Source organism: Rhinolophus ferrumequinum, chromosome 26 (assembly GCF_004115265.2).
Source record: "Rhinolophus ferrumequinum isolate MPI-CBG mRhiFer1 chromosome 26, mRhiFer1_v1.p, whole genome shotgun sequence".
In the NCBI taxonomy this organism is placed as follows: domain Eukaryota; kingdom Metazoa; phylum Chordata; class Mammalia; order Chiroptera; family Rhinolophidae; genus Rhinolophus; species Rhinolophus ferrumequinum.
The window spans coordinates 4165648-4186992 of NC_046309.1; the positions used below are offsets into that span (position 1 = coordinate 4165648).

The 21345-nt window shown below is 56.0% G+C and overlaps 3 protein-coding genes across 5 annotated transcripts; 1 reads left to right on the top strand and 2 right to left on the bottom strand.

The window, feature by feature from the left end:
* Nucleotides 1-3796: 3796 nt before the first annotated feature.
* On the top strand, nt 3797-8394 carry RARRES2 (retinoic acid receptor responder 2). 3 transcript variants are annotated; one of them, XM_033099085.1, is made up of 6 exons: nt 3797-3899; nt 6163-6360; nt 6583-6687; nt 7598-7693; nt 8017-8130; nt 8282-8394. In XM_033099085.1, the coding sequence occupies exons 2-5, from the start codon at nt 6187-6189 to the stop codon at nt 8125-8127; spliced, it is 486 nt and encodes a 161-aa protein (XP_032954976.1). In that variant the 5' UTR covers nt 3797-3899; nt 6163-6186; the 3' UTR covers nt 8128-8130; nt 8282-8394. The 3 variants fall into 3 exon arrangements, with proteins under 3 accessions (XP_032954976.1, XP_032954974.1, XP_032954975.1); XM_033099083.1 differs by lacking the exon at nt 3797-3899 and adding an exon at nt 5026-5167; XM_033099084.1 differs by lacking the exon at nt 3797-3899 and adding an exon at nt 5662-5791.
* A 133-nt stretch (nt 8395-8527) lies between these two features.
* Nucleotides 8528-20807, bottom strand: LRRC61 (leucine rich repeat containing 61). The gene is made up of 2 exons (XM_033099082.1): nt 20671-20807; nt 8528-10181 (listed from the first exon to the last, which is right to left on the bottom strand). Exon 2 carries the CDS (start codon nt 10015-10017, stop codon nt 9238-9240), a length of 780 nt encoding a protein of 259 aa, XP_032954973.1. The 5' UTR covers nt 10018-10181; nt 20671-20807; the 3' UTR covers nt 8528-9237.
* On the bottom strand, nt 13633-20807 carry ZBED10P (Putative protein). The gene is made up of 2 exons (XM_033099081.1): nt 20671-20807; nt 13633-18237 (listed from the first exon to the last, which is right to left on the bottom strand). Exon 2 carries the CDS (start codon nt 18131-18133, stop codon nt 14942-14944), a length of 3192 nt encoding a protein of 1063 aa, XP_032954972.1. The 5' UTR covers nt 18134-18237; nt 20671-20807; the 3' UTR covers nt 13633-14941.
* Nucleotides 20808-21345: the final 538 nt, after the last annotated feature.

Consider the following 21345-nt stretch of genomic DNA (forward strand, 5'->3'; position numbering starts at 1 on the left):
GGGGTCTGAGCGGTGCTGGCATCCACCCACCCGCGGCGACGCGCCAGATCCGAGCGTCTGGCTTCTGGTTTGTTCAGAAGTGGAGATAGAAAACGCCAGATCGCGTCAACTTGGAAAAGGGAATGCCCTCTATTCCAGAAATAGGCAAAGAGCCGGCGTCCGTGACCGCCGGCCGCGGGGCCGTTCTCGCTTGGGGGCATTTCGCTGGGAAACGCGCGGCAGCCGGTTGGCCAGTGCGGATGCAGGTGCGAGTCTGCGCCCGCCCGTGACTCACCCACTAGCAGGTGGCCTTGGCTTTCCAAACGAAACGAAACACTTCCTGGGTTTTCCAGGCTAGCACAATTTCATGTACTTGTGTGCTTTTCAACAAAGACTATCTTTTAATTGTACAAGTATTTTTAAAGCACTGTTAAATTCTATTCCATAAATAGGAAATAGAATATAAAAATCTTTCATACTTTTACCTCCTAGAGTAAAATACATTTAATATTTTGGTATATGTCCTCCGATGTTTTTTCTATAGTTCTTTCTCTAAGTATACTTGACATAACTGGGATAATACCTTGCAAAGATGTAGTCTAGTCTTTTCACGTAACACTATTGTGAATTTCCCCTATTCTATTAGATATTCTTTTCATAACATGATTCTTAATGGCAGAACAAATGTACAAATACTTGTTCAAATTTTTGGTTTTCCTATGTCATTATAGATTCATTTTTAACATCTCCAGAAATCCTCTATGAAGACCCTCAGGTATTGTTTAGAAGCAGCCCTTTATCTACAAGAAGGAAAACTTACCCACCTCATGCTGTTAGACTGTTCCAGACCTCGCTCATACATCCAACAAATATTTAATCAGTGCCCGCCATCTGCGTCTGTGCCAGGTGCGGGCTTGATCACGAGCCAGGCAGAAATGGCCCATACTGGTTTTCCACAATGATTCTTAACCCTCGTTTAGCAATGGAAATATCTCTTGGGTTAGTATTTAACATGAAATAAAATCAAATGCTTGATGACAATTTCTGAATGGATGGCTGTTGAAAAAGTGGCGGAGACAAGGGGGCAGAGAAGAGCAGAACATTTCATTCTAACAGAACTGACTTGTTAAGTAAGATTGTTAACTCCTGCTGCAGGAGCAGACAGCATCCTGAAGGCAGATATGGAAACTCTCACCGAGCTCCTTCCAGGTGTTTGGTCGTGTGGGAAAGAGGCAGAAAGCACATACCACGCTGACCTTGATGGAGGCCCCATCTGCCGGGAGGGCCTCAAACCTGCACAATCACCCAACATGCTCACACAGCCCTCCATCCCATGTTCCCTTCCGGCATCAGAACTGGGAGAGAAAGCAGCCAAGGCCCAAACTGAGCAAGCCCCTGACTGACCAGGGCTAGCAGCTTGGTTGAGAGCAGTCTTGCTAGGTCACGTGGAAACTCTCCAGGAACAGATCAGAGTGCTCCTACTTACAGAGTGCTAAAAATATCCTTAAAGGCGTGGACACATGCAGAACCCCTGGCAAGGGCGAACACTGTAAGAGAAGCCTTAGACGGGGATCCAAGGTCATCCCCCAAACTGCTGCACCGCTTTTCTACTGCATAGCTAACTCCAGGAGTCTGTTTTTCTAAAAGGAAAAAGAACTTAGTCAAAAGGAAACCAGGTAGAGATCTCAGATTTCCTGCTGCGGGTGCCAGGGCGTGGGTGCACCAAGGCTGTGAAGCCATGCTCACCACTTCTCACCTCTCAGCGTGGCCATCGCTCCCTCCTGGCTCCCTGCATAGCTGCCGCGGAGTCCAGTCTCTTATACCAGACTAACCCTTTTAAATAAGGTGGCTCACTTCACATTTTGCAGACGTGGCAAACCACTGTCACAGCCTCTATGGTTCCATCTGGACTGACCGTGCCTGCCTCTCTAGCTCCCTGGCATCCAGGGTCCTGCTGGACACGCTGCCCCAGCCACAATAGCTCATTCCCACCCTAGGGCCTTTGGAGTTGCTGTTCTGTCTGCCTAGGATCCGAAGGTCAGATATCCAAAAGCGGTTTCACTGGGTCAAAATCAAGATGTCAGCAGAGCCATGTTCCCTCCAGAGGCTCGAAGGGAGAATCTGTGTCCATGCCTTTTCCAGCTTCTAGAGTTGCATTCCATGTAGGACTCGGGGCCACTTCCTCCATTTTCAGAACCAGCAGCGTATCATGTTGCTTCAGTGGTCACATTGCCTCCTGTCTCTGCTATGGTCAAATCTCCCGCTGCCAGGTATTCAGTTAGTGTTTGTGGACCAAATGAATGAGGAAATGTAAGAGGCTGACCCACTGGCTAAGCAAATTTAATTGGACCAGAATGAGCTGCCTAAGCAGCAGCCACAAGCCACACGTTCACCAGTAAACTGCAAACTCTCTTCCCTTGGCTGCTGCTTGTGAAGCAGGTGTTGGGAGTCTGGAAGGACTTTTAATGAGAGAAAATGCCACGTTTTCTTACAGAAAAATTCGAGTCAGTATGTGAGCGAGGTAAAGAACAAAGAACTTGGAAGAAAACCTCAGTCTGTAACTCTACCACTTGAAGGACTCTGGTTGTAGGTAGCAGGTACCTGAACCATATACTTTTATCTGAAACATTATTCCAGAATAGCTGGAATGCCAGAACCTCTAGGGAACCTCTGAGGGGGACTGACGTGGCCAGAGTCAGACCCTTTGTGGGAGGAGAGCCCTCCACTTCCTGGCAACGGCATTTACCACCGTTTGGTGATTTGGTCCTAGGACTAGACATTACCAGGAAACACTGCAACCAGTCATCTTGGTGTCTCAGCCTGGAAAGAGAGTTCTTGACTTTCCCTAGAAATCGGCACTTCTACCCTTTCAAGGTCAAATCTCATCTCTTATTACAATGCTATGTTTTTTTTCCTACTCCAGATTATATCTTCTTCAACTTAAAAGATGGATTTAGAAGCCAATGTGTATCAAGTGTTGGTTTAAAATCTACTAAAAGCCAAGTTTGATTGGAAAACACAAGGAAATTCGAAACAGAATCTCTGCTAAGTCTTTGCAATTTAGCAGAACCAGGTGTATTTTCAAGTGTTTTGTTTCCTGTGAGAGGCGTGTGCTGTTGTTTATGAAAACCATCTGTACGTGTTCACCACCCACAAAAAGGCTACATCTAACCTTGGCTCATTCCTACCCAGATTCCCCTCGACTAAAATGAGGAATCAGAGTGCAAACCAGGTTTTAGGTCGGTGCTTTCTGTCCGGCTCCAAGACCAAATCTAGGTCACAGGTAAAGCTGGTGCCTTCAGAATTGGCCAATGAAGTCTCACTGTTCCCAGAGCTGGTTTGCCTTCCCTGTCTTAAAACGTTCGAAGTGAGTTTCCTTCTAACAGGATTTAAGGTTTATTTTGTGGATGTTATTATAAATTACAGTAATATCGCATTTTTAACTACTTTATAGTAACAGTCTATTAAACTAATACATTCAGCAAATAATATATTCAATAAAATTAATTGTAAAAAGAACACTTGGAAAGTACTTCATTTCCCAGCATCTAAACTGCCCTCGGTGTTTAGAGGGGAGGCTGAGATGCTGCTCGTTGTCCGTGCATGTCTGTGAAGGTTTACAGTCTAACAAACATGCGTCTCGTATATAAAGTCATGGCGACTAAGTGGCATGATGATTGGGTCTGATGGAGCCAAAAGAAGTTCTTAGGGTTAAACCCAGAATCAAAAAGTGAAAGGGAGAGACACTTCTTTCCCATTGGTGGGTACGGGATAGTTAATAATTAACATTTATAGCACAGAGAGCAACCAGCAGTATTCAGGGAACAAGGTAACAATGAGAGGTTCTGTGGTCTCCAGCTCTGGTGCAGTGGGTGTGCCCTCGAGGGTCTGGAAAAGGAGATGACTCTGACATTCCAAGGGTATGTTATCTTCGGTGCAAAAAGACAATAGACAGGCTCAGGCTCATTTAACCTAAAGACTGACCTTTGTCAAGGAAGCGACAGGCCTAGGACGTGACTACCCACCATGATCTGCTTTTAGTTAGTTTTTACGTTCAGACCATCCTATGTGGTTACTTTCGGTCTCTGAGTTTGTAGGGCCCACCATGCTGGCCTCACCTGAGCTTGTCAGGCTTAGTATGTGGCCCCTTTTTCATCCACATGGGCCACCAGTCATTTTCCATATACTTACTTATTTCATCTTTACAACAACCCCTTGGGTAGGGTTTCTGATCCCACTGTGCAGAGAAAGAAGCAGGGGTTTCTGGGCTTTGGAAGTTCAATGAGACCCTCTACTTCCTGTCATTGACACAGGGAGGCAGAGACAGGGTCGCCCTGGTTACTGACATGCAAATTCCAGGAGCCGGTTCCTATTTGCTCAGGATGAGCTGGAGTTGAAACAATATTTGGACAGTTTTCTCTGACTCCCCATTGGCCCTAAGAATTCTACCCCACCGTTCTGCCATGCCTGAGGGCTCCCAACACCCCCACATGAAACCCTGAAGTCCATTGCCATCGAGGATCAAGACTGGACATCGATAGAGGTTGCGGGATGTCAGAGTCGGCTCAGCAAATGACTCTTTCCTTCTCAGTGTGGCTTCAGGGTGCTGGATGCAGGGGAGGGATCGAATGACTCCTTGAGGGGTCTTCTGGTTTGAGGATGGCTGTATTTCTGGGAACAATTTCCTGAAATGAGTGTTTCCTGACGCTGGGGACTGGTCACCCAGGAAGGTCCTAAGAAAAGGGCAGCCCTACCTGGAGGCAGGGTGGGGGGCAGGGCAGTCCCGTATTCCGGGAGAAGAGTCCAGGCCGGGCGCTTGGGCTCCTGGGCCCGGGGAAGGTGAGCGGAGGGCAGCCTTGTTTCACGTCTTCTGGGGCCACCTAGCCCTGGCGGGGTGAGGCGCCAGCATGCCAGCCTGGGTAAGGGTCAGGCGGCAGGACGGAGGAGGGGCTGCGGAAGGTGGGATGGAGAGGGAAGGCTCCGGTGAGCGTGCTGCCAGGGAGGCCGGTCCTCACAGGGTGGGGCGGAGCCTTGGGCTGGAGCGGGGCCCAGGAGGTGGGCGTGGGAAGACATGGGGCCAACCCGCTGCAGGGAGGGCGGTGCCGGGGCAGGGGGACCAGAAAGACGCTGCTTGCTTCGCCAAGTTGCCGGGGAAAGTTAGGAGAGACCCCTGGACACAGGAGAGGAGGTGAGTAGGGTAGAGCGGGCTGTGTGGCAGCTGGACAGGAGAAGAGGGGCAGGCAGAGGGAACCGCTCCAAGGGCGAGACTTGTCAACTTGTCCGTGAGCCCTTGCTGTAAGGCAACAACCTGGTATCGTGTCACTGAGGGGCCTCAGTTTCCACATCTGTGGCTCCCTGGTCCTAACACCACTGGTACAGGCGGAGTTCTCGGGGAGGGTCCACCCCTCGGGCGACCCCAGTGATGGACTGGGGAACGAGATCAGAAGGGCTGGGAGAGGGGTGGTGTGGAAGGCCCAGAAAAAAAGGCAAGGGAAGGAGGGTCTGCCTGGAAAAGAAAACCATGGGTGGGACTCAGACAAGACCCCCTTTCTGGGTCAGGGGTAGGGCCCATGGCAACTGGCAGTCCCAGCACCGGGAGGGTTAAGCATCCTCCTGGGTTCCCACCCGGCTCTGGCCCCTCCCATGTGTTTGCGTCCTTCCAAAAATATTCAGCCTCCAACAAGCCTCCTTTCTATGCCCCAGTCCACCCCGCCATCAAGTAATCCAGTGGGGAGGGGAGATGAGGGCCAGAGGCTGGGAACTGGAAGCCAGCAGACCCAGGGTGGAAGGGGAGGCGGCTGGTGAGGCTGAGGTAGGGAAAGCAGAGAGGGGCTCTAGGGGCAGAGGGGCAGTGGGGAGACAGAATGGGCCGGAAAAGGGGTGGGGGTGGAGGGAGTGGGCACCAGGATTGCTTCCCTGGCTGTTGGCCAAGGACAAAAGCTGACTCAGCACCCACCCAGGACAGGGCCAAAGCTGGGCTGAGTTGGACCCGGGGAACAGTGGGAGGCAGGGTAGGGAGGAGTGAAGGACAGGGGAATACCAGGGTAATCTCAGCAAAGGGCCACTTCCTGTCTCTCTATCTCTGCCCAAGCTCTGCTGGGCACGGCCCCCAAGTGCAGGGCTGGGGTTTGACGGCTCCACTGGCTGCCAGGAAGAGCTGAGGCTCATACACACCGTTTGCAGGACCAGGGTGACTGAGGTGAAGCCATGTGGAGGCCACTACTCCTGCTGGCCCTGTGGCTGGGCACAGTGGGCGTGGGTAGGGCTCAGCTCACAGCCACCCAGCACCAGGGCCTGCAGGTGGCCCTGGAGGAATTCCACAAGCACCCACGTGTGCAGTGGGCCTTCCAGAAGACCAGTATGGACAGCGCCACGGACACGGTTAGCGGCACGGCCCATGGAGGGTGGGGGGCCCGCACCCCACGATGCTAGCACATTCCCGGGAAGCACGTGCAGAAGCACCCAGCTCTCTGGAGAAGGGCCACCAGCCCAGCCACCCACTCGAATGTGCTGTCCACTGTCGGGAGGAGAGGTGGGTCACATCCAGGAATTGTTCTGTACACTCAGCTGGCTGCTGGCCTTCCTCTGTCTGTCTGTCGGTAGTCCTTCCCGGCGGGGACATTTGTGAGGCTGGAATTCAAGCTCCAGCAGACGAACTGCGGGAAGAAGGACTGGAAGAAAGCGGAGTGCAAAGTCAAGTCCAACGGGGTGAGCGTACGTGTGTGATGAAGCACTTGCTCCGGTGCAAGTGTATGTAACTGAGGTTTGGTTGGAGATCTCACAAGAAGCCCTGGGGTTGGAGACCCCACTGTGGAGCCCGTGGTCGGGACAGTCTGGGAGGTCTGGGCCTGGACAGCCAGGGGTGGGAGGGAGGGCTGGACAACTGCCATCCGCATTCCTCTCCCAAGCTTCCCAGTCATGGGGAGAAGTCCAAGGTGTGGGGGTGGTCTGGCCCCCAGGCCTGGTGAATTCTCTTTTCTGTGGGTCTCCAAGTGGAGGTGGCCCAGCCTGGGCTGATCCGTAACAGGTTGTAACTGTAACCATTCAGCTTGGGGGCAAGACCTGCTTTGGGGGGAGATGTCTGGGCTGGGAGTGCAACCATCCGGGTTCTAGACCCAGCTCTGCTGAGCACCGGCCAGCTCTGTGGCTTTGTAGGTTCTCTGACGGCCACAGTTCCCACCATCTGTTAAAGGAGGGGCTGGATTATACCAGTGGGTTTCCAGATTTTCGTGCCAGAAGCCTTGTGTTCAAAATAAATCTTACAAGAAAATACAAATAAATAATGACAGCGGAACAGGTCTGGTGGAAGTCAGGTGGGGAAAACCTGCCTGCGGATTCCTGCGCGCGCGCGCGCGCGCGCACACACACACACACACACACACACACACTAAAGTTCCAAAGATGTGAGAACTGCAGGATAGTTTGACTTGTGAAATTTTCCAGTCCGAGGGTGGGCTATACCTGACACCAGATGGCCTGCACGACCCTCGCCCTCCACCTTAGGGCCTGCAGGGGAAGGACCCCTATTGCAGGCAGCCCCTAGCCTCCACCCTCATGGAGCCACAGGCCTGCCCTCACCCCTTTCCTCTCCTGGCCCCATGCCCTCCCCTCCTCCCAGAGGAAGCGGAAGTGCCTGGCCTGCATCAAGCTGGACTCGGAGTCTAAAGTCCTGGGCCGGATGGTCCACTGCCCGATAGAGGCGCAGGTTCAACGGGTAAGAGTGGGCAGAGGAGCAGAGAGTCTGGGGAGCTGGCTGGTATGATGGATAGAAGCTGGGCCTGTGGAACAAGTGAGAAAGCTGAAGCCTGGACAGAGGAGTGGGGAGGGCCAAGGAGGGGTGAGGAGGGGTGGGAAGGCTGAGGAGAGGGGAGGAGAGGTGAAGAGGGTAAGAAGTGGGTGAGGAGGGCCTCTGGCCTGGCCCAGATATGCCCTAAGGGCTGTGGAGGGGGCACAGCAGAGGCACAGGATGAGCCAGACATCGCTGGGCACTGCCCCTGGGCACTGCCCCTGGGCCTGAGCCGGTGCTGGTGCTGGCAGGAGCCCAAGGAGCCCCAGGAGGCCCAGTGCAGCAAGATACAGCGGATTGGTGAGGACCCCCAAAGCTACTACTTCCCAGGACAATTTGCCTTCATAAAGGCGAATGCCTGACCGGTAGGTGGCCAGGGAGGTGGGAGAACAGTGGAGTGGGGACAGCCCTGGGTGGGGTTTGGGGTGCTGGGCTGTGGGAGGCGCGAGGGGAGGGGCTCAGGACCAGCACCAAAACAGCCTCTCACACCCAAATCTTGGTGTTTTTTCCCTCTAGAATTCCACCTGGCTTTCTGGACAGCTGGGGGTGGTAACCAGTGAAACACCCCTCCCTGTGCCCCGAGGACGACCCCATTATCCCCAAGCTAATAAAACTGCTCTTGAGCTGTGTTCTTTCCTCCGTTTGCATCACATCCTCTCCTCCCCTCAGCTCAGCTGGTGGGAGGCTGAGGGAGTGAGGAAAGGCCGGGAAACTCTTGCAGGAGGAAGCAAAGCCCCAGGGGGAGCAGGGCACTTCCTCTTGGACACCCAGAAAACAGGCAGGGGGCCTCGTGTGTGCACCTCCTTTCCGCAGGAGAGACCAGAGCTTGCAGGAACTCATGCCCATGTGAAATGACAGGCAGTGCTGCAAATTAAAACAGATATTTAATAGGGATTAGCGTGGGTAACAATGGGCGTTGAAGGCTCCAGGGGGCCACGGCGGAGGGTCGCCTGGACAAGCACATGTGGCAGGTGGGTGAGGGCAGCTCCCATGCTCTGTGCTCTGGGAGGACCCCTGGAGAGGGGGCACAGCATCCCTGCCTTTGCCACCTTTGACCTTAGGAAGCAGTGGCTTCCTTCTTTCCACTAAGTTCAGGCCCGAGCAGCCAGGAGTGGCAGCAGCTGTGGACACGCCCTGCGGCCTCCTCCCTTGGGGCACAGACAGACAGCACGCGTAGCAGGACAGGTGCCAGCTGCTCGTGGAGGGCCCTTACACCTGTTAGAGGCCACTGGGGAGGTGCCTCCCTGAAGGATGTTGAAGGAAGGTGTGGAATTTTCCTTGAGGGAGGAGTGGGAGGGTGGGGGCTGCTCTTAGGAACAGAGATAAGCAAATGGCAGTCTGCTGGCCAGTGACCAGCGTGATGAAACGCTCTATTCCGGTGCAGATCTGGGGGTGGGGTGGGAATGTGGCCACACCTTCCGATGCGCCAACCCCACGGCCTGGGTCAGGCTGGCCCACGCCACGGAGCACATTCAAAAGACAAACGACGAGGTGGTGCCTGCAGAGCTGAGCGCCTGCTGGGCCTGCTCCAGGCTGTCCTGGGCCTGGCGGTCCAGCTCGTGGCACTCCTGCAGTGTGTCCTGGAACTGCCGGCAGGCCTCCTGCAGGATGGAACTGCTCCGCGTGGGCCAGGCCTCCCAGTACCCTGGCTCCACCCAGGGCTGCGCCTCGGCCATGCTGGGGCCGGGGCTGGAGCTGGGCCACAGGGGGCTGTCCAGGTCCCGACACAGCTGGTAGAACTCACTGCCGCGGCCGGCCACACGCTCCCCATCGATGACCTTCAGGCCGGGCAGCAGCTCTCGGACCACGGCCCCGTAGGAGGGGCTGGCACAGAGCGGGTTGCTGAGCCGGGCCAAAGGGTCCCGGAGCCGCAGGTGCTCGAGGCCCCGCAGTCCGGCCAGACACTGCAGCTGGCCAGGGGTGGCCAGCAGGTTGCCCGCTGCATTGAGATTCTGCAGGTTCTCGCAGGCGGCCAGTGGCTCCAACCCTGTTAGCCGATTGTTGGCGACATTGAGCACGGCCAGCTGGCGCAAGGAGGCCAGTGGGCCCAGCTGGGTGAGCGCGTTGCCCGACAGGTCCAGCCACTCGAGGCCCAGGCACGCCCCCAGGCAGCCCAGGTCCACTAGCCCCAAGCCTCGCAGCTTCAGAAGCAGGATGGAGTCCAGGGCAAACTCGCCCGAGCGTGACTTGAGCAGCTGGGGCGTGACACGCACCCCATCAGCCTCTCCTGGCTTCTCAGCCTGCGGCTCCATCAGTGAAGTCGGTCTAGGTGGCCTGGGCCGTGACAGTCTGTCACTGGGACACGAGTACCACTGGGTGTCTGCTGGCCATTCACCCCAAAAAAGGCACCGTCAACTGGCTTGGGCCAGTGCCAGAGGCCTGTTTCCAACACCGCTGCTCAAGGGCCAGCAGGTCCCTAAGGAGAGACAATTAAACAGTAAGCAGCCTCTGCTGAGCACCCGTGACCCTGCAGCCTCTTCCACCAGGGCCAGAAACTCCGGTGGCCTGGCAAGACCTGAGGCCCCAAGTCCAAGATGCAAGAAGACCAAAGGCCCCCCTGAGGGAGTTGGGCCGAGCACATGGGGGCCGTGATGGACAGAATTCAGGCCCAAGGTTCCCAAATCTTCCCATTTTCTAAATCTGCACTGGGGGCAAAAACTTTGTAATTTTACTTTTTCTGTAACCACTCATGATCTATGCTTATTAGTTTTGAGGTGTTTCTTTGTAACCATTTAAAATATTTTTGAATAGGTATTTGTCACCACCATGACGTCTCTGGTTTCCTCCCTGGGAGAGCCACCCATGAGCAAACACAAACAAGAGACCCTGGGCCTTGCTTTATTCGCTCTAAAACTGCCTTGACTCGATTTTTTCAATGTGAGCAGTGAATTCCAAATGGTTTCCGGATCACGTGGCCAATTTGTAACCTCTCACCTTGAGGGCCCACCTTCAGTCCTGGACGAGGGAAGACAGGTGGAGGGAAGGAGGGGACAGTGAAGGCCTGGACGCAAGAGGCAGCTCCATTCCAGCTGCAAACATGACATCACTTGCAAAGAAAGCAAAAGGGCAGCGGGTGGGGGGCATCCTGGAGGGAGGGGCAAAGTTGGCTCCAGAAAGGCAGGGGAAGGAGGGCCTTTCAGGTCACCCGTGGCTGTGGGACAGTGTAAGCCCAGGACAAGACTGGAGCACGAGGGAGGAGACCTGGGGGAGGGACGCTGCCGCCCCAGAGGGGTCAAGGTTTCAGCAGAGAGGAAAACAAGAAGGGACCTCTGCTCCGAGTGGCAGCTTCCCAATGCAGACTCCGCCAGTCAGGCCCAGGCCAGGCAGGATGACGCCTACAAAAACTATGGGATTATTCACTCCTGTTGACAAAATGTGGGACTTCAGTGTTAGCGTCCCAAGTCTGCATTTACATAATCATGACCACTGTGTATTTCCCCCTCACCAAGGAAACCAGGCCCAGAGCTCCTCCCACACCCCTGCCAGGCAGCTGGGGAGGCTGCTAACAGAGCCGGCACCCACCCCCATCTCTGAGAGGGCTGCCTACATCTCTACCTAGCTGCCTCGAGTCTGCAACTCTCCAAGTACCTATTTCCACCTCACTTCTTTCCAGAAAGGCCTGAAGGCATCTACTAAGAAGTCTGGTTCACTTTATGCAAAGGGGATCTGCTGGGGTTTGTCACAGGCAGTGTGCGGTCACCTGTGCATCTGGCGCAGAGGGTAAGGGGCTTGAGGGCTCCTGGCACCTGCCACCTGCCATGACAGTGCTATGGAGACAAGGACCCCCCCCCCCCCCCGGAGGGCAGGTGAGTGAGAGCAGGGAGGAGTCTGGAACATGCAGGATCCAGCCACGGGACTGGGTGCAGGGGCTTCCTTCTCCAACATGTGTGATGCAGAAGGGACAAAGGGGCAAAAAGACATCGTCCGAGGTGGCGGTGTGGCATTGGGCTTCAGAGGCAGTTGACCTCTAGCCTGGAGGAATGCGGACATGACCTGCAGAGATGCGGGGAGTGTGCAGCGTGGCAGGCCAGCCTTTTGGAGGACACACTTCTTTCAGCATCTGTAGGCCTCTCTCCAGGAATATGCACATCTTCCCCAGACACACTCTATTTGGGGGTGAAAGGGGTCAGGAACCCCCGGTGTACAGTGGAAAGGAGCGGTCAAGGTGGAAGTCGAGAGACCACTACCATTGATGCGGCTGAATGAGGACGTGGCCGAGCGGCCAGAAAAGAGAAATCGTGACTTTCAAGGAGAGAACAATCGACACTGTTCATTCGGCCCACGGACTCACACGAGGCAAGGTGCTGGGTGCGACAGCGTCAGGCGGAGGTGAGGCCACAGCCCACCCACCAGGGTTAGGGCACGACGCCCTGAGGAACTGGTAGGGCATGGTGCATGAGGAGGGCGGGAAAGATGGCAGGGAGCGGCCAGATAAGGGAGAGAGGAGGCGAGAACTGTGCGTGCGCGCCCCACCTTAAAGCCGGGAGGTACACTTTTGGCAGAAAACGGTGGAGCAGAAAGATCACGAGGAGGCTGGAAATCAGAACTTCTGAGCCCCAAAGTCCCCCGGCAGGAGACGTTTGACCCTCCGGTACAGGGCTCCGCGGCGGTCTAGCCCTGAGTCTCACGCCCTTGCCTGTGGTGACATAAACCACAGCACCATGTAGTCTCGGAGGTGAGACAGTGCGGCAATGACCTCTGCTCCGCTCATAGTCCCCACCTTCCCTCGAACCTGCACACCTCACCCAGGCAGGTCTGGGCAGAAGCACCCTCCTGTAACGTACAGGGAGACAGACAGCAGGCTCCGCACGACAGGACAATGGCCCACTTACCTCTGCTGCTATCAACATGCCTCTCTAACCAACAGGAGTTGTCTGCATCCTGTTGCAGAAATGAGCCAATGGAAGCTCTGGGCCCAACATGTGAGTCTGCGCAAAGGACTTGTTCATGCAGACGAGACGATGCTAGGACACAGCTGGCCCTCAGGAGGCCCTCCGCCCTGTTCAGAGGCAGTTCTTGCCGGGTGTCAGTTTACCCATGCAGAAGACGGGCCGGAAAATGATGCCGAATGAGCCAGGGCAGAGCTAAGTCCGAAGGAGAAATGGTTCGACCCAGAGCAGCCTCAGGAGGACAGTCACGGGGCCACCTGGGTGAACTGGGGACCCCTCCTGTGCCCCACTTCCTCCTGGCCCCAGTCGGGCGCAGGGTTCTTTGACCCTGGCCCTGCTGCTGTTTGGGGTTCTCTGAGGCATTGCGGGCTATTTAGCAGCATCCCTGTCTCCAGCCACAGCTGTGACAACCAAAATGTCGCCAGACATTGCCAAATGGCCCCTGGGGACAAAACTGCCCCCAGTTGAGAACTACCGCTGCCCCCAAGCTTGGGACGGTTATGCTTCTGCCTCCTCCTCTTCCTCACTCCTCCCCGCTCCCTCACGTGCTCCCCACCCCTGCGCCTCTATTGCAGCCTCCCGCTCTCCGCGAACACTGAGCCAGCTCAGTGGTACCAGATAGCACGGGCCTGCCTCTGCCAAGAAGAGCCGAGGGCCGTGTTAGGGCGCATCACGTCCCTGCCCCCTCCCAACCCCCCGGATCAGAATTTGGAGGAGGTACAGGACCCCACAGCCCTCAAGTGACTGTCATTCAAGTCTGTGCCAGGCGTCCGTTTCAGGAAGGCGGGCGGGCAGGCAGGAGTCCAGGGCTGGGTCCAGTAAGGAGGGCAGCCAGTCCTGGGCCCGCCCCCAGACAAGCCTTACCTCCTATCACAGGGGAGCCTGGGCACGCATCCCCTCCCAACAGCTGGGGGAGAGGAGTGGCCGAAGCAATTTGGAGGCCAGACTTTAATTCAAATCATGCAACTCCATCACATGTGATCTTTACAAAGCTTTATTTTAAAAGGTGCAGTTATTATACTGTTAAAATGAAAATACAGCATACTAACTAGTCCAAAGGGTATGATCTCAAGGTAAAAAAGTATGTCAACATATTAACAGCAGCTGAGTGAAAGGATTATGACTTTCTTCCTGTTTCCAGAAACTTCGAAATGTCCTATAGTGAATCAGTCCTAGTGACACACGACTGAAAACCCCTCCAGAAGAGACAGGGAGACAGGCCTCCAGGCTCACCCCCAAAACCAATGCCAAAGCGCAAGGTAGGCCTTGAGCCTCAGCCTGTCTCAACTTACCTCACCTCTCAGAGCCACCTTTCCTAGTGACCCAGCACCTCAAGAGAGCCAGACTTGTGGGGGGAGACAGGTCTGCCCCAACAGTCCTCCTCTCCTGGACCCCCCGTGCTCAGGTCCTCCAGAACCCTGGACAGTCCGCTACTGGGCGGTCTGCTCCACAGCCCTTCCCATTTCCAGGTAGGGGATTAGCCCTTTGGAGGTGGCCAGGGACAACGAGAGGTGTGGGTGCTGCGCGTGGCATATGTGCTCAGCTACCTAGAGTCTGGGTGAGCGTGGCAGCTCCTTCCGAGGCTGCTATCACTGTAGAAAGGAAGAAAGCCCCAGGTTTCCAGTGGTCTGGAAGCAAACTACAGGTAAGCACATTTTGAAGACTGAGTGTCTCAGCCCTCAATTCACTCTCCATCATTAGCTGGGCAGTCCCATCCGTCAGTTCTCCGGCCACTATGGGATCTGGGATCCACGCGACAGCACAGACCCTAAGACGTGCGCGTGCGTGCGGGTGCATCCACCTCACTCTTAAAATGGCTACTCTATTGTAGGGTTTCTTCCTTTCTACAGTGAAAGCAATTTCAGAACGAGCTTTCTCAGCTTACCCAGGGTCCAGGTGGCTGAGTACATATCCCCCTGGGTGTATATGCCAGCACCCACACCTCCCCTCGTCCGTCCCAGGAGAAAGCACACCTGAAGGTCATGTATCCCTTGACACACACGGACAAGCTGCACGTAGGACCTTTAATACCCACCGATATTTCAAAATAGCATCACCACTTATAAAACTGTACAGTACAACTCAATCCCTATGAACAGAGTAAACCTTTTCGATGCAGTGCTTGAAACAAATCAAGCAATGAGTAGGTGGAAAATGACATCTCCCTGGGGAAAAAAAAGGCGACCTGTCAAGAATTGAGAAACCGTCCCCATTCTTCCCAAGTAGGTTTCAGGTTCTGGCCGTCCCTGTCTGACGTCCTAAGCTCAGCACTCTGCTCTCCCTGCACCTACGGCAGAGTTCCTCCAGGCAGACTCTGAGGGCATCCGACCGTGGGGCCAGACTCCCTGGTCTGCTCCCCCTTGGCCAGGTCTCCACTGGGGAAGATAAGGGGTGGGGGCGTGTAGTTGGGGAAATTCTCCAGGTTAGGCTTCAAGAAGAGAAGATGCTCAACCGTCTCCACTGGGAGAGGGGATTTGTGCTCCGCGATGGTGGGGCTGTCCAGGGAGGCAAAGACACTTCCAGAGAAGGCGCTGGTGGCCGGGCAGGACAGATAGATGGTAGCCAATCTTGCCAGCGCTGGCCAGACTTCCCGCCGCTTCTCCCAGTAAGCCAGGGGGTCCTCCTGGGCGCCGACTGTCTCGTTCTCACGCAGGTACTTCTTGACGATGACGCTGGCCAGGTGGTTCTCGGTGGAGAGGGAGGCTCCGCTCCTGTGGGATGCCAGCAGCCCTACACTTTCGAGTTGCTCCAGCAAGCTCTTCTCCCTCTGGCCTAGCAGCGAGGGCCCCGCGCGGCCGCTTCTCTGCACAGGCTCCTTCTGGGCCCTCCCCTCGGTGCCGGGGCCCTTGGCTCTTCTGCCCGTGGGGGTGGCGTCCACACACGCAGCCTTGGGGTTCTGCAGGCAGGGTGAGGGAGGCAAGGAGTATTCAGACACCATAATCTCTTTCACCTTGTACACGAGGACCTGCTTCCAGTGGTCAATGTCGGCACCCATGGGCAGGATGGCCTTGATCCGCCCCTTGAAGCGGGGATCCAGGAGAGTGGCCAGCACGAACTCCTCGCGGTGGAAGAGCTCGTTGAGCTGGCAGTCTGTGGAGAGCTGCAGGGCCAAGCCCTCCGCCAGCCGGACAGCGGCACCCATCTCCCCATCGCTCTGCTCCTCAAAGTGCCCGTGAACCTGCTCCAGGAAGATATGCAGGTAGCGCAGCTGCGGCAGCACCTGGCTGAGGGAGGCCTGCGCCGCGCTCGCCTCCCGGACCACCGCCTGGAAGGGCTGCAGGAGCTGCACCAGACTGTCCGCCAGGCTCCAGAACATTGCCGACAGCGCCGGCCCCGCCTTCCCCAGCTGGTGCTTCTCCTCATACTCTTGCAGAGGCTGCTGCTGCTCCAGCAGCCACTCCATCAGGCGGTAGGCTGAGACCCAGTGGTCCGAGAGCTCCCAAAAGGGCTGGTGGGCCGGGAGGCCAGACTGTAGCTGCAGCTGCCTGAGGCGGCACCGGGCCTCCGCGGAGCCCTGGAAATGGCCACAGATGGCCCTGGCCGTGCCCAGGATGATCTGGACACTATGATGGTGACACAGAAAGTTTCTCACCAGGGAGTTGAGGCAGTGGGCAAAGCAAGGGACGTGCGTGTAGCCCTCCAGCCGCCCTGCCTGCTCCAGACTGGGGCAGCCGCCGGACACCAGGAAGCCGGGTCGCAGGGAGCCGCGGCCCAGCCACAGGCCGACCTGCTCCTGCAGCGCCCGCTGCCTGTCCTCCGAAGTGCTCTCCGGGGGCAGGCCTCGGACCCAGAGCACCGCGCTCTTCCTCAGGCTCCCCGACTCCAGCCGCCGGAGACCTGGCTGTATGACCCCCCAGTGGGCGGCGATGGCCACGGAGTCCCCCAGGACCACCTCCCGGGCTGCCATGGACACGGTGAGGTGGATGCAGCCGCCCTCGGCCCGCTCCATCTCCTGGCGCACCTGCTCCCCCATCGCCTCGTGGAGCAGAGGCAAGGCCTTATCCGAGAAGAAGGCTGGAGTCGGCAGGAGGTAGCAAGGGTCGACCTGGGCCATAAACCTTCTGAAGGGGGGTGACGAAAGAAAGGAGAGTGGCAAAGCCAGGCCGCAGAGTAACTCCGCAATGCTCTGGTTCCAGGCCTGGGCGCGGGACTGGTTGGGAGCGTATCTGCCACCTTGACCCTCCCCGACCGCCATGGGGGTAGCAGTCGGCTCGGCTTTGATGGGCGTAGGCAGGGGTGGTGGAGCCGGGAACAGCGGCTTCCGCCTGCCCGGGGCCGGCTGCCCATCAGTGTCTTCTGAGGGTGAGGCATCCGGGCAGCATATTGGTGACGGGAGCCCGTCCTGGACAAGGCTGGTGGCCCCTGCGAGCAGGCCCTTCTGCTTTCCCTCCCCCCCTCCCTCCTTCTCCCCTGGGCTGGCGGAAGGCGGCCTTCTGTCCGTCTGCAGCCCATGCTTACTCTCCAAGTGATGGACCAGGCATGAGGTTTGGGACCTCCCCTTAACTCTGCTCTGTCTGATGCTGGCATGACACAGAGTGCAGGTGGCACGGGAGATGTTCTTGCAGTCGAACATAAAGAACCTTCTGACGTCTAACATGGGTTTCTGACCTGTGGTATCACAAAGGCCTGGGGAACGCCCAGGAAAAGCCCAGCCCTTAGTCTCTGATTTTATAGTTCTGATCAGCTTCTTCAAGCAGGGTGGCTTCTGGAAGCTCAGCAGGGGTGACTTCTCCCCAACACTTGGAAGCAAATGCCTCTTCTTCCACTTCTTGAGGCGCCGCACCTCTCTGTGCAAAAGAGCTATGAGGACGTCAGCTCGCCTTGCCTGCGTATTCTCACTAGGCTGGCCCACCTCTGACCGGTCCGGACCGGTCGCCTGGACCAGCTCTGGGGTAGGAGCCGGGCCAGTACTGAGCACTGGGTCCCTTGACTTCCTTCCTGCCAGCTGGCCCACCTCTCTCCATCCATTCTGCTTGGACATCTTCTTCTCAGGCTGCACAAGGGGCTCCTGTCCAAGCACAGATTTGAAGCCACAGAATCCAGAGTCTCTCTTTGGCTTATTCGGCCCCAGGCTGGCCTGGCACTTTGCACGTGGGGCAGGGAAGTAAAGACCAGCCCTCCCTGGGGAGCAGGCTCTTCTCTGGTCACTGCAGACTTGGAGACCCAGGGCACCTTCTTCCTGCTCCTCCGAGAACACGTGGCCAGGTGAAGGGATGAGGGAGCCCCTGAGGGGAGAGAGGGGTCGCTTCCTTTTCAGGGACAGACCCTTCTCGCTCCCCTTCTGGGGGCCAGAGGGTCTGATCTTCCTGTGGCCACTGCCAGCCTTCCCTTCTATGTCTACAAACTCAAGTTTGACTTGAGTCTCTGGCAGGACACCCCTGGCATCCCAGCCAAGTCCGCAAGAGGTGTTGGTAGCTCTGGTGTTGAACTTGGAGCCAGGAGAAGCCATTGTGGCAGCTGGACTCCTGGGTCTGGTCATGGGGGCATCAGGTCTTGCGGGTACATGTCTCCTGGGGGCCTCTCTGACATTTTTCTACTTCCAACATGCTTGGGAACGTGGGGAAATGAGAAGATGGGCGCAGGCTGCAAAGCAAGATGAAAAGAATGGTTCTCAGCGGTCCTACTCGACTCTGGGGAACACTGAGGGGGAAGACGAGGCCCAGAGGGGAGAGAAGACAGCAGAGGCTAAAAGGCGTAGAGAGACAGCATGAAATGAGCCCCAACCTCCTGCGCAAAGGCTGCGTTCACTCCTCAGGCTGAGTGGAGCAGCTGTCAGCCGCAATCCCCACAGCCCTCTGCACGGCAGCTGTGTCCATCTTCTTTGCCAAACTCACTGATGTTTCTCTCTCCTCTCTGTGTTTATTGAGACCCTAGTCCACGCCTGGCAATTCTCCAGAGCAGTGCATACAGTGTAAAGCAGGAAGTGTCCCGGGTGCACGCAGCCTCCAGGCTGGTGGGAGGGACAGACGTACATAAAAGAGTCACTCACAACATGCAGAAGTAGAGCAGCGGTGCAGGTATGAAGGAGCAGGTGCGAGGTGGGGAGAGCCCAGGGAGGAGACAGACCTGGCCAAGGAGTCAGGCAGCGTTCCCTGGGAGAGATGCGAGCACGAGGCCAAGCCAGGAGGGAGCTGAGCTTACAGGCCTCTGCATCCTGAACACCTGGCACCTCGCGGGGCACCAGACATCGGTAACATAGTTCAGTATTCAGGAGGCGATGCAGCCTGAGGCTTCCTAGACCAGAGGCCTGGTTTAGACCCTTTGACATTCCTTCTCTAGAAGTCAATCTCCAGCAGAGAACAGGATGGGCTAGGTCCTCACGCCAGTAACTCTGGCCCCCTAGTGTCTTCTCATTCTCCTTTCTCTCGAAGGGCTGGCTGTACCTCAACTCCCATTCCCCTTGAAACCCACTCCTCGTTGGCTGTGGCCCCCATGGCCACTGCTCTTGCCAAGGCCCCCAGCAATCCCCTTGGCATTACCTCCAATGGACTTTTCTGCAACACCTAAAGCATCAGCCCGCGGCCTCCGTTTGGAATGCTGTTTCCCCGTGGCCTGGGACACCACATTTCCTTGGTTTTCCTCTCACCTGTGCCTCCTGTTCAGTCTCCGTTCTGGTCCCTCTTCCTCTGACTGCTCCTTAATGATGTTTCCCAGGGTTCCTTCTTAGGACCCCTCCTCTCATTCTATACTTTCTCCCAGGACGACTTCACCTCTTCCCTGACTGCATTTACACACTTGCTACTGCTCTCTGGCTCATCCGCTCTTCCTATAGCCAACTCAATCTTGCTCAACTTGCCATCAGATGCTCAGATCCCAAACCAAAGCATAATCCTTAACTCCTTTCCCCTTGTTCATTTTCCCAGTCCACTTCAAGGCTCTCAAAAGAAAAGAGACATGAAGAAGTCAGGAGAGAAAGACGCAAAGAAGAAAAAATGAAAAGGCAGGAAAAGCCTGGCCACCTAGGATGCATTTCCTTGGGAAAGAGAAGGTTCAGAGGAAGGTGGCTTAATGATCCCACCACAAACTTCAGGAAGGAAGTAGTCTTTGTTTCTTCAGACTAAAACAAGACGTAAGTTACACAATATTTAAAACCAATACATTCTGACACTGAGTGACGTTAAACAAGAAGGATCACCGGGGGTGGCAGGACTGCCTTTGCAGGTGACTAGCCCGCTGAGGCGGCTCACGCTGAGACTCTGCCCAGAGAGGAGTGTGGCCAATGCGCTACTGATCCATCTGGAAGAGCCTCAGAGGACTAAGAGCCAATCACCTCACACCCATCACTCAAGGACTCAGCTACCATTGAACCAAACGTCTGAAGCCGCCTGGGAGGTGACACTGTGGAGGGGCTGGATAAAGGTGCAAATGAAATGTCAGACACTGTCCTGGTCCTAGAAGAAGGGCTCTAGGATGTCAGAACTGGAGGGGACTTATCTCAGCTCTTATTTTATGATTGAAGAAACAGAAACCCAGAGTGCTAACGTGACGCTCAGTGGCAGAACGGAAGACCAGAGCTGGCACCGGGGCCTCCACAAGCAATTTGCAGGCTTCCTCACTACCAAGAACACAGAACCAGGTACTGAAACTAGGCCTCTGTGTGACCTGCTCTCACTGATGAGGGTAGAGAAAAGGACAAAAAAAAAAAACCTACGTGTTAGGGCTGCAGCCTGGGTCACACCAATTCTATTCTGTTCCCCAATAAGCTTTGTCCCCTTACTACATTTGTATTCTGCAAACATTCTTGATCTACTCGACCATTTACAAAAATTCATCAACTGTCCAGCAGGATTGTGCCCTAAAGGTATAAATATAGGAGAGTAACTGCCCAGCTGGCACTTGGGGTTCAGGATGAGAAGGCAACCTGGAAATGGGCTCACGGTGCTAGAGCAAGAAGTGGTGGAAGGAAGACGGGCCTCGGGCTGATTTAGAGGTAAACTGAATCTAGAACAACGGAATTGTTGTTCCGTTGGGCGGGGGGATGGGGGGGGCGCTTGTTGTTGGAGCGGGGGCGCTTACCTTAAGCTACTGCTTCAGGATCCGTAACTCCTGACAGAGTCCACGGGTACATCTGGGATCTTCTGCAATCTCTGGCACCGACAAGAATGCCACCCTTCTTCTGCACCGAAGCCCGTCAGGCTGACAGCCAGGCTGACACTGTGAAGAGCCGAGGTTGAATCGCAATGAATATAAAATGTAAAGAGAAAATCACCCCCAAACTCCAGTACTTTGATTAGGAAGAAGTTACTTGTGACACTTCTCACAACAGTTAATGCACATTAAGAGCGATCGATAGGAGCCTCTGTCCAGTACATTCTGGCCTCACCTGGCCTGTTCTAGCGCGGGGCACGGGGAAGGGGAGGCTAGCCTGCCTTGGAGGGGGACCCTCTGAAGGGCGCAGCAGGTCGGGGCAAGCTGCCTCCGGCCCCCGAGCCGAGCCTCAGCGTGCCCTTCTGTGAAGTGGAGCCACAACGCTCCGTCTCCGACTTACCTAAGGCCAGGGCTCTGGGAAGCGGCCGGCCGCCCGCTAAGACTCGGCGGGTGAAGCTGTAAAGTCGGGCGCAGCTTCCAAGGCAGCCGACAGCGTCTCCGCGGTTTGTAGTACGGAGCTGCCGTCCGCGCCGCGGCAGGAGCCACCGGAAGGCGCCAGGGGGAGCCTTGGGGTGGGCATCGGCTTGCGGGTCGCGCGAGGGG